This window comes from Giraffa tippelskirchi, chromosome 3, assembly GCF_054371585.1.
Source record: "Giraffa tippelskirchi isolate mGirTip1 chromosome 3, T2T-mGirTip1v1.2.pri, whole genome shotgun sequence".
NCBI classification, from domain to species: Eukaryota; Metazoa; Chordata; class Mammalia; order Artiodactyla; family Giraffidae; genus Giraffa; species Giraffa tippelskirchi.
In genome coordinates, this window is record NC_137277.1 from 63,624,091 (window position 1) to 63,636,639 (window position 12,549).

The following is a 12,549-nucleotide window of genomic DNA, read 5'->3' on the forward strand; positions in this document are numbered from 1 at the left end:
GGTTGCCTCCAGGGTTCTAGCTCTGCAACCATCCCTGGGGATGTAGGGCAAGTAAAATGAGAGCAGTCTCCAGGGAAGAGGCAGACACAAAACTTCACTCTCTCCCAAACAGCGTGATTCAGCTGGACGCCACCCCAAATGGGCACTGAGACATTCCTAGGGGCAACTATGATTGCTGGACTTGTCCCAACACAAATAAAGAGTGCTTATTGCATGTGGTTGAAAAGAGAATTTGGCAAGCCACTTAAGGTAGAGATTAAGACCCCGTGGCAAGCTGCCTTCTACAGACCACAGCCAGATCCTCATGGTTTCCACTGCAGAAAGTGGGACAAAAGTAGTGGAACATTGCTAGGGGCGAGACTCCCTAGCCACCTCCAGACTGCCATCTCACATTCCCTCAGCATCTCCTCCTAAGAAATGTATGTGTCCCACACCTCAGGTGCCCTGCTCCCCAGCCCAAAGCACCCAGGGACTCTGCCAAGCAGACAGCAAGGCTCCGCATGCCATGGTACTCACAGAGCACAGCACCACAAAGACAAATAAGCCTGCTACTTTTAGCCACCGTACACAGCACCTGCAAGAGAAAAGACAGGTCCCAGATCACACTGATGGCATTCCTATTTGCATGCACCCACAAAGGTCAAACCGCAGATGTCTGCTGAAGCCTTGGGTAATGTCCATCTCAAAGCCATGTGTGGAATTCTTTCTATAACATGGTATGAAGGAAGATATTGCTGAGAATACCACTGACCTGTTATAAACATACAGCTTCATGAGAAGCAGTTCAGAGGAGGTTGCTGGAGGAAACAAAGTTAAACCTGAATGTCTGAACACATCTTCTTGTCATAGATGCTAAAGTTCAAGATTTGGGCCTCTTCACTAGCCTTTTCAAGGCTCTGGTTTCCTAGAAACAAGCTTTATCTTGGCTCTCAGATTCATATTTATCAATTATTTTCCCTTAAGTTTTCTGGAAGGTAAGAATATGGATTTGATCATTAAATAAACATTGACTGAGACATAACCAAACAATTCAAGAAAGAATTTGCAGTGCTATAACTGGTTGTTCCAGCAGAATCCTTTAAGAATTCCTTCAGACATAATTTAACAGACAATCCCACCCTCTGTGGACCCCTGATAGTCATCATTACACACTTCTTAATTGTGACCCTCAGAACTTTGGGCAAATATGGGCCTGGCAGCCACTCCAGGCTTATCTCTGCTTCTTTCACCTCCTCAGGGCCCACCAGATCCCATCTCCTGAAGATACTATCACTGCCCAGTTGGTGGAGGGTGCTCTCCCCTGGCTGCTTCTCCACGGCAGACACTGGGATATTTATGCTCAGCCCCTGCCAAAGATAGGGTGATGGTATACAGCCTGTGCTTGAAACACATTTGTAGAATGAAGGAAGAAAGTCTATATTGGGACATCTTTTTCAAAACCTTTCTGATCCTTTCAAAATGGCAAAACCTTGTTTTGCATTCTTTTAGATTTAATGAATTTGATGAATAATTATATCATACTTCCAAATTATGATCAATAGTTCCTATTCAAATGGGAATAAAAAATATTTCTTTTTAAAGCATGAAGCATTAATTGAACTATCCTAAACACAAATGTCTTTCTACATAACTGACACATACAGCAGAGCTGATCATCCAAAATAGCTTTTACAAGTTTCAACAATAATGTGTAGTACTTTCTAGACATGTTAAAAAGAATGTCACCAAATCTTTCAGTTAAGCGGAAAGTTTGAAGCAACTACTCTATGAATCATAGAAGATAAAACAACTACTGAATGTAAAGGCTTAAATGTACTTGATCCTATTTTCCATGCCACAGGATATTTGAAGAATTCCTCTGGAGTTGTGAGCCAGCATGCTGGAGAAGGGTGTTAACAGTATCAGGGCTTACCATCATGGTGAATGACGGGGACCACATGCTTTGGTCACATGCTTTCACATAATTCAAATACTTTTTATAGCAGATTAAACTGGCTGAATGTTTATCACACCTATAGCTAAGACCAGTTGTGGTAAAGAAACTACACATGGCTAGGAGTGAAACCATTAGGTGTCTTTTCAGGGGGCTCTGAAGAGCTCCTGATCCTTTATGTCTCAGTGCAGAAAGAATTCAGCTAGAGATAAAGTAATAGATAGAAGTGATTTATTAGAATAGGACATTTGTGAGGCTTATAAGTGAGTGGGTGAGACAGTGTCACACCCTGAGAACTCAGCGGGCTACAGTTTTATAATCAAAGGTAAAGTGGGGAAGGAGAGAAGACATCTTTGTCTTTCTTGAGTAAATGTCAAGCTTCCATCATCCTCCTCCAGGTTGAGCAGGGGAATTTTTCTTGTCCCTATATGATCAAGCTAGGTTCACAAATTATTATTTTTTTATGTGTGCAGAGAGCATGTTATTGAGCTCACTAGGCAGGATGGTGTCTCATGCCACCATTGTTTTATTGTTTTGAGGCATGTCTTGTGCTTCCGTTGCATGGTTTGTTGCTAAAAAGGTCTGCTAGGTTTTGATTTTGTGGTTAAGCAAACATGCTTTCTTGAGTAATCATTAAAGTAGAAGAGTCTCTCACATTCTTTCCACTACATTCCCCAAGTGGGATTTAATTACCTACATTGTCCCTTCACTCTATCCCTATCAGGTGGCATGGTAGGAAAGACATCTCTATGGTCAAGCATTGGTGGGGGACCTGGGGTCATATTCCTGCCCCTACCCCTTTGCTTCTCTCAAAAACCTGCATGAAAGTGAAAATGAAAGACACTCAGTCGTGTCTAACTCTTTGTGACCCTGTTGACTATACAGTCCATGGAATTCTCCAGGCAAGAATACTGGTGTGGGTAGCCTTTTCCTTCTCCAGGGTATCTTCCCAACCCAGGGATCGAACCCAGGTCTTCCACATTGCGGGTGGATTCTTTACCAGCTGAGCCACAAGGGAAGCCCATGCATGACCTCAGGCAAAACCATTACTCTCTCTGAGGTACTTTATCTGCCTCTCAGGATTGCCTATAACATCAACAGTACAACTGAGAGTGGGCCTCTCTGGCTAAAGACAGACACACTTTGGGATGCAGGCAGGTACACTTCTATTCAGCCCTTCAAACAGCTTCAGAAAATATGGGCCCCCTTATGTAGAGAAATAATAACACTAATATTTGATAGCTTCATGGTATCCTCTCACCTATCCACGGGTTTTCATATAGACCATCCTAGTGGAAGCCACAGAAGGCTGTGGAGCAAGGGCAACAAGGAGATAGCTGCATGGACATGCCTGGCACTTGCTGGTTCCTAGGCTACCTCTGAGCAGATACAGAATGGGGACCTTGGTGGTCCTGGTTCACAAGCCTTATTCTGTTCCTAAAAATGTCACTTTCGAACATATGGTTTTCAATAGAACACTTCTTTCAAGTGAATGCTCATGCAGAAGCCCCAGCACACAAAGCAGGGAGAGCACTCCTCCTCTGACCCACGTGAGTGGTCCTGCAAAATGCCCTCACAACCCCCATGCATGTGTGCACTTTGCCCTTCTATATATGCATGGAGGGCTTGGCCTCTCTCGGACCTACCCAATCCCTTGCCCTTTGTGAGGAAATTAACAAGATGGCACCAGTCTCTCGTCCCATGCTCTCACGCCCTCTCACCCCATGTTCTGTAAACAATGACTTTGCATGGTTATGTAACAGCTGAGATCACTTAGAGCACTGCACATATGCCTCATGAGGTACTCTCTTGGCCACGGGCTACTTTTGTTCTGGAAATATATATAAGCTTCACCTGGAAAAGCCCTGAAGGGTTGTGTGCAGTTATGTTATGTCTGTTGCTATGGCTGCTGTGCCAGCCAGGAGATGCCTTTCCTATAGCTCTTCACATTTTCTTCCAGCCTCTTAGCTCATGCCTTGCCTACCATGGGTTCAGTGAACAGTATGCACAGTGAGATTCTGCAAGACAATTGGCATAACAAACAGGATGAGCGAGACACCCCTAAAAACACTCTGCTGCATGTGCAGAAACCTTAGTCACTGATTATAAATGATGATATCAGCTTCTAAAACACCACAGGGACTATTCCCATCTGCAAACCCTAATAGGCGTGAAGACCCCAGCCACACAACAGAAAGGAGTATGGGATGTTAGTCATTAAGGTCTATAATTGGGTTTTCTTGCAACCTTAAAAGTTCCATGCTGGTTCAAATGTGCCCTTATCTGTCTTCCAAGGCCTGAAGGAAAAGCAGACTACTTTCCAGGAAAGTACAACCTAGCCTTCTTCCTCACCTCCACCCTGTCCTTGGGAAGGATGTCCTGAGGGCAAGACCCACTTCCCTGCCCCAGCCCAGTTCCAGGGCATGCTCTGTGTAACCACCACCCCGTGCCAGTGGCGGCGCTCCAAGTCTTCCTACCTCAGCTTGGCAAGACGGAACCTGACGTGAGCACTGTCCAGAAGCTCTGCCTTCTCTAAGGAGGCGGATTCAGAGGAACCTGCCAATTCTCTGCGTAGCAGGGATCTTCCCTCCCACTCAGCTGAGCTGTCCTCCCAAGATTCTTCACCAGTAATGAACTCTGGGTGGCAAACGGGCATGCACCATGACCTGGAAATTGAGGCTTTGTTGTTATTTTCACAGCAACAGTAGCATTTCCAAAACAGTTCATCCCAAAGGTGAGCATAAAATGTGAAATCAACCCTGGTTTTTAAAAGGACAATAAACACTGTAATACTGTCAAACTAGTGGGAATAGATGTTTCTTGACATCACAGACCCTTGACTTCAGGGAAATCTGGGGTCACACAATCTTCAAAATAAACTGTGACCCTTCAAGAAACATCAGCTTGTTCTGAGTTTGGAATTTTCCAGTAAACCTTTTTCTGGCTCAGACCAGCTCCAGTACATTTCAGTTTTTGTTTTCTCTTTGATTGTGCTGGAGTTCTCAATACCTGGTTCTGTTATACTCATCCTGAAGCACAATGAGTGATGTAAGCCTTCCCTCCTCTATACTAGGTATCTTTCTGTAATGGAGCTGTAGAGAAGATTGTCTACGTTGTTTTCCCGCCCAACATCTACACAAGCAGGAATGAGGAACGTCAGTGCTGGATTAGATGGACCCAAGAACAAGACCTCTATCTAGAAGGATGGATCAAGGGGGATCATAAATTTTTATCAAAATTATATGTGGATGCATTTGCTTACTTTTGTTGAATCCTTGAGCTTCTGAACACCTCTTTCAGTATAGATTCTCAGTCAGCTGCTGCTGCTGCTGCTGCTGCTGCTAAGTCGCTTCAGTCGTGCCCGACTCTGTGCGACCCCATAGACGGCAGCCCACCAGGCTCCGCCGTCCCTGGGATTCTCCAGGCAAGAATACTGGAGTGGGTTGCCGTTTCCTTCTCCAGTGCATGAAAGGGAAAAGTGAAAGTGAAGTCGCTCAGTCGTCCGACTCTTAGCGACCCCATGGACTGTAGCCTACCAGGCTCCTCCGTCCATGGGATTTTCCAGGCAAGAGTACTGGAGTGGGGTGCCATTGCCTTCTCCCTCTCAGTCAGCACTTGTCTCTAATAAGGCTGCTCCAAACCCCAGAATTTCCCTGTATTGCATGGAATACTTGTGGGATGGCACTATTGACACAATACCCACAATCTATTATGTCATGCCTCTCAAACCCAGTTAGCTCAATTGGGCATTGTGATTCTCCTGAACCCTTATCACTGCTTTAGGACTTGTTCACAACAAGAAAAAAAGTTTTATTGATAAGGAGAAGCTCAAAGATGCAAACTAGGCTATGTGAAAGCAATATGTAATATCCATGTTTTGCTTCTGAACTGTGATGTGAGACAGAGCTCAGCATCCCAAGGCCTCTGTGTTCCAAGCCCAGGATAAAAGCTTTCATGTTCTTGAGTTCTTAGTTTTCTAGAGAATCATGAGTTGAAAGTGTCTCAGGCCTTAACAGTTTACCAAGTAATTCAAGGGAAAGCATTAAAGGGAATAGATGGGTGAAGTGTTCATTTTCAAAGTTACTCATTAGGAGAGGTGAGAGTTGTTATCTCCCTGGTGGCAGAGGCCTTGCTAGGTGCTGGGATGGGATGAAGAGGACTCAAGCTGGTAGGCATAATCACTGATAACACAAGGACAAGTTCCAAAGTCAGGACATGAATTTGGTGTTTGAGAGCAAAGGAGAAGGAGCGTTGACTCTTGAATGAGCTGTGGAGGAACCAAGGTTTTACAAAGGAGGTGACATTTGAGGCCCCTTAAACTTGAGTGGGCCTGACCTGGAGAACCAAAGAGGAGAGGAGTTCCCTCTTGTAAAATGGACTCAGTGGGAACTTCTTCAGGGAAACACACTTGTCATCAGGAGTTTCCTGGAAGAAGCCAGACTGGCTCTGCATTGGAAGGTGACAATCAAGATTCCTACACCCTATCAAATTCTTATGAACTTGAGTCTTTGGACAGTGAGACCAGGAACCCATATGGCATATGAGCACCCTCAAATTCTGATGCACCCTAGATGGTGAAGGCCCCCAAAGAGTTACAGACAGAGCTAGGGAGAAGGTGGGAAGTTCCTCATAGGCTGTGGGAGGGAGGCTGAGTGCAAGGGTCAGTGGGCAGGAAAAGAAGGTCCAGGACAATGTCCCAAGATTGTAATGTGTGAGCAATTGGAGAACACCAATGAGGTGACTCAGGTTTCTGGAAGTTTGCCTGCAGAAGGTAAAGGAGATGAATTGAAGGTCTGAGTTAGGGTTCTTCACCCTAAGGGAGACAGTCTGTAACTCATCCTACAGAGCAGCTCTGCTTATTAGTTTTAGAACCAGGCAGGTTTATCCTCAAAAGGAACTTATAAGAAGTAAAATTTTCTTTCAAATCATACATTTTCAACTTTATAATTATTGACATTTGAGTTAGATAATTCTTTATTGTGGGAAGGTATGCTGTGCATTGCAGTATGTTTAGCAGCATCCCTACCCTCTACCATAAATGCTAGCAGTACTGCTTCCCCATTTGTGACAACAAAAATGCTTCCTGACAGTGCCAACCTCAGCCCCAGTTGAGAAGCCCTGACCTCTCAAGACAGCATGTCAGAGCTATATGCATGCATGAGTGTGTACATGTCAGGGTTTTGCTCAAGTTTATTTGGAAATTCATAAGGCACAGAATACAACCACTAGAATCATGAACACACATTAAATTGACATGGATCTAGCAGAGACCAAACATGTCAGGTAAAAATTCATCTTATTCTCCAGCATAAGTATAATGAGCATAAGGGTAATGCTCAGAGATTTCTTAATTTTATAAGAAAGAAAGGAAAAAAAAAAAAAACTCACCCTTTTTCTTGTGAGAAATTCCTCAGCAAAGGAGTGTTTTCTGTAAAGCAGGTTTCTTTAGACCTGGAGCTGAAGACCTGGGAGAAAGGAGGGTGAGACCTGAAAGACACAGTGAAGGAAGGGATCATTAACAAAAACTGAAGGATGTATTCATTGGCGGTTACAGCTAGATCCAAGAATGTGCCCCAAGAATCAGTGGTAAACTTCACATGTTATATCTGAATTGTAAAACGTTGGAGTTTAAGGAAAGATAATTAGAGACAATTTTCCACCCCAGGCTAAACCACACTAGAAATACAAACAGAAATTCACACAGACTAGATGCTGTGGGGTCAATACTTTTAGGCTCACTTTAGCATTATAATAGAGTCCAGTCATGTTTGCCATTTCGTGCACAGTTTTTCCTCACAAAAACCATGTTGTCAAGGGTTCCCGGTACATTTGCCAAAACTGCTTACCCAAGTTGACCAACTCTGCCAGAGTATATGGTCGATATGTTATGAATCAGTCACACTGGGGGCCCCTTGAGGATGCCCCCATGGACAGCAGTGTGCATATACATGAGCTCCACCCAGGAAGCAGTGACATGCTAGTGCTGCACCACGGCTGTGTCCATTAAGTCAGGCACAAGAGAAGAGAATATAGCTTGTCTCCTGCTACGGCTGCTGCACCAGCTATGAGAGAATACTTCTGTGCTTCACTTTCTGCTGCACAGTGGGTCTCACTGCCAAGCAGGGACCCAAGGTCTCATAACGTTCATCATCTCTGTCACTTACTGCCTCTCTGTCAGAGATGTTGGGTTCTTCAGAGCCACGGGGTTCTTGCTCTAATGCCAATATACATTGCTCTAGCTCTTCCAAGTGTCTTTGCACATTGCACAGTGGTGTGGCATCACGTAGGGCACTATCCATATTTGCCTTCAGGGCAGTCAGGAAAATCCATCCCACGGTGTCAGCGGCAGTTCATGCCACCTTGTTCAGCAGATGGGAGTTCGATCATATACTCAGGCAGAGTTGGTTGATTTGAGTAAACAGTTTTGGCAAATGCATCAGGAACCCTTGGCAACATGGCTTTTGTGACTTTGGGACACAGGGATGGGCCCATCATCTGTAGGGGTTTTGTGGGTCCTTATTGAGAGAAGTCGGAGAAGGCAATGGCAACCCACTCCAGTACTCTTGCCTGGAAAATCCCATGGATGAAGGAGCCTGGTAAGCTGCAGTCCATGGGGTCGCTAAGAGTCGGACATGACTGAGCGACTTCACTTTCACTTTTCACTTTCATGCACTGGAGAAGGAAACGGCAACCCACTCCAGTGTTCTTGCCTGGAGAATCCCAGAGACGGTGGACCCTGGTGGGCTGCCGTCTACGGGGTCGCACAGAGTCGGACACGACTGAAGCGACTTAGCAGCAGCAGTAGCAGCAGCATTGAGAGAAGTAGAGGGATGGCATGCGAGATGCCATTTTGAAAGTCTGAAGACCCCCAAAGGAGGCCCGAGCTGGCAGGGGTCCCATCCAGTTTATGAGGATGCAAAAGTGGACTGATTGTGCAGAGGTGTACTGTAAAGGCTGTGTCTTATGTAGAACATTATACTGTAAAGGCTGTGTCCTGTGATGTAGGTTTAGTAGAACAATGTACTGTAAAGGCTGTGTCCTGTGATGTGCTACTACTTTCTGATTCTCTTGCAGATTTAGAACAGTGTGAAAGTATTTGGAACCTTTGGGTGGGCTGTGAGTGCCACAAAAATCCCCTCCTTGAAGGAGTTGGCGTGGCACCTGTGGGGGGTTTTATGGGTCCTTAATAAAATTCCGCAGGAGTGGAGTTGCCCCTGTAGAGGCTTTCTTGCAATTTCACAAGGACAGATGGTAGACTGGACTTGGCCATGAAAATAAAGGCACTCCACATGTGGTGATTGGCTTTTCTAGCCCCATGAGGTCAAGGACTGCAACATGAGTTCCAGGTGATACCTGAAGTTGGGTTTTGTTTTGTATTTGGGGTGTAACTGATTGTTGTTGTAGTCACTGCTGTAGCAAGATGTAAATACAAGGGTCAGTATTACTCGCCAAGGGAACATCACAGAAGATGGACTGCACATAAAGTGTGAGGCGAGAGCAAATTGGCCAGGCTTTAGTCCCATGCTTTGTAAATAATGACTATGTAACAGTTGAGATCGTTTATAGCACTGTGCATGCACATCACGAAGTACTCGCTTGGTCACAGGTTGTGTGCGGTACACATATACGTGAGCTCCACCTAGAAAACAGTGGCATGTTACTGCTGCGACAAGGCTGTGTCCATTGAGTCAGCCATAGAGGAGAAAATACAGCATGTCTGCTGCTACAGCTGCTACACCAGCCATGAGAGAATACTTCTACAGCTGCTATGTCAGCCAGGAGAAAATAAATGTGTCTGCAGATCCTACAGCTCCTCAAGTCTTCTTCCAGCCTCTTAGCTTGTGCCCTGGGTTCAGCAAACAGTGCAAACAGTGTGAACAGCAAGATAACTGGCATCATGAACAGGATCAGCAATACAGCTAGTTTATACTCTGAAAATTCTATCTCCTAAGATCAGAGTTCCAGAAAAACATCTATTTCTGCTTTATTGACTATGCCAAAGCCTTTGACTGTGTGGATCACAATAAACTGTGGAAAATTCTGAAAGAGATGGGAATACCAGACTATCTGACCTGTCTCTTGAGAAACCTGTATGCAGGTCAGGAAGCAACAGTTAGAACTGGACATGGAACAACAGACTGGTTCCAAATAGGAAAAGGAGTACGTCAAGGCTGTATATTGTCACCCTGCTTATTTAACTTATATGCAGAGTACATCATGAGAAACGCTGGGCTGGAAGAAACACAAGCTGGAATCAAGATTGCTGGGAGAAATATCAATAACCTCAGATATGCAGATGACACCACCCTTATGGCAGAGAGTGAAGAAGAACTAAAGAGCCTCTTGATGAAGGTGAAGGAGGAGAGTGAAAAAGTTGGCTTAAAGCTCAACGTTCAGAAAACTAAGATCATGGCATCTGGTCCCATCACTTCATGGGAAATAGATGGGGAAACAGTGGAAACAGTGTCAAACTTTATTTTTGGGGGCTCCAGAATCACTGCTGATGGTGATTGCAGCCATGAAATTAAAAGACGCTTACTCCTTGGAAGGAAGGTTATGGGCAACCTAGATAGCATATTTAAAAGCAGAGACATTACTTTGCCAACAAAAGTCCGTCTAGTCAAGGCTATGGTTTTTCCAGTGGTCATGTATGGATGTGAGAGTTGGACGGTGAAGAAAGCTGAGCACCGCAGAATTGATGCTTTTGAACTGTGGTGTTGGAGAAGACTCTTGAGAGTCCCTTGGACTGCAAGGAGATCCAATCAATCCATCCTAAAAGAGATCAATCCTGGGTGTTCATTGGAAGGTCTGATGTTGAAGCTGAAACTCCAATACTTAGGCCACCTCATGCAAAGGGTGGACTCACTGGAAAAGACCCTAATGCTGGGTAGGATTGGGGGCGGGAGGAGAAGGGGACGACAGAGGATGAGATGGTTGGATGGCATAACCAACTAGATGAACATGGGTTTGGGTAGACTCTGGGAGTTGGTGATGGACAGGGAGGCCTGGCGTGCTGCAATTCATGGGGTCGCAAAGAGTCGGACATGACTGAGCGACTGAACTGAACTGACCTCATAATTTGACTATGCTTTGGAGATATCTCTAAATAGATGATTAAATTAAATGAACCTGTTAGTTGAATCCTAATCCAATTTGACTGGTGTCCTTATAAAAGTAAATTTGGACACAGAGAAATACCAGAGGTGCACATGCACAGAGAGATAACCATGTAAAAAGACAGTAATAGGGCTGAAAGCCAAGAGGTCTCAGAGGTAACCAACCCTGCCAGCATCTTGAGGCTTACAGCCTCCAGAACTGCAGGGAAATAAATTTCTGTTGTTTAAGGCACTGCTCCCAGTCTGTTGTATTTTGTTATGGCAGCAAACTAATACAATACCCTGAAACAAATGACAATGAAAACACAACATACCAAAATTTATGAGATGTGCCAAAATCAGTACTAAGAAGAATGTGTGTGTGTGTGTTAAGTCACTTCAATCATGTCTGACTCTCTGCAACCCTGTAGACTGTAGCCTGCCAGCCTCTTGTCCGTGGGATTCTCCCCGCAAGGATACTAGAGTGGGTTGCCACTCCCTCCTCCAGGGGATCTTCCCAACCCAGGGATCAAACCCCATCTTTTACGCCTCCTGCATTGGCAAGTGTGTTCTTTACCACTAGCACCACCTGGGAAGCCCACTAGGAAGAATATTTATAGCTATCAACACTTACATTAAGAAAGAAGAAACATCTCAAATCAAAAAGATGTGTAAGGACAGTTAACACAAGAGTTATTGAATATGAATGGTTATTACTAATCATACACACACCAAAAAACTTTTGGTGTATCCAAAAGTTTGGGATAAACTTTACTAAGATTTACAGGAACGATTTTAGAATTTATTTGCATATAAGAAAATCAGATGCATTTAAGGCCTAATGTGAATTGTTCTTTCCCCTAAGGAAAATAGTTCGAAGAGTTAATAACTTAATGGTGATTTTAAAGTTTATATATAATCCAAGTTTATAATTCAAAAAGATAAGTTTTGAGGGATCAGGTGGTAACTGACCCCAGTTGGATATATGAAGTAGATATTTCAGTGATGAAGCTAAACATATAGGGCTGCAGAAGCTGTGACTGCTCAGTTTTTCTCTGGGGTTTACACACAACTAATAAGATACAATAATCAATCCTTAGCCTAAGTAATTCATCAGATATAAATCCTTTCTTTTCAAAGCAATTGATTGGCACAAGGACTCCTGTTTAGAGGATCACTGCATTGTAATAAACAAGTTTTTGAATTTCAGCCCAATAATCTTTGAAATCAGTATTGGAAAGGTTGTTTTCAATCAGAAAACAGCTGTGGGAGAAAATCAGATTAACATTCACTCCAGTTATCTAGAAAGCCCAGAAAATTAATCATTGACATGATTAAGCATTGGAGGCTTATGACTGGACTGGTTACTGAAAAGAGAAATTAGTTTTATTGCACGAAAAACCAAAATTATGAAATACCTCCCAAAACAAACCAGACGGGCTTATGTGTTTTCAAGGATGATGATTTAAGACTCTCAATATTAACGAAAGGTATACAACCCCTGGGTAAAAAGCTATATTT

At 44.0% G+C, this 12,549-nt stretch overlaps 1 protein-coding gene across 4 annotated transcripts in view; it reads right to left on the reverse strand.

The window, feature by feature from the left end:
• Positions 1–12,549, reverse strand: part of OCA2 (OCA2 melanosomal transmembrane protein) — a 302,523-nt gene that overhangs the window by 223,972 nt on the left and 66,002 nt on the right. For all 4 annotated transcript variants that reach the window (XR_014080337.1, XM_081583080.1, XM_081583078.1 and 1 more), the window contains 3 exons: positions 7,322–7,420; positions 4,411–4,599; positions 517–574 (listed from right to left, as the gene is read on the reverse strand). Coding sequence is in view for 3 of the 4 variants with exons in the window: in XM_081583080.1 (XP_081439206.1) it covers positions 517–574; positions 4,411–4,599; positions 7,322–7,420 (346 nt within the window). In the remaining variant the exon portion in view is untranslated. The remainder of the gene's footprint in view (positions 1–516; positions 575–4,410; positions 4,600–7,321; positions 7,421–12,549) is intronic.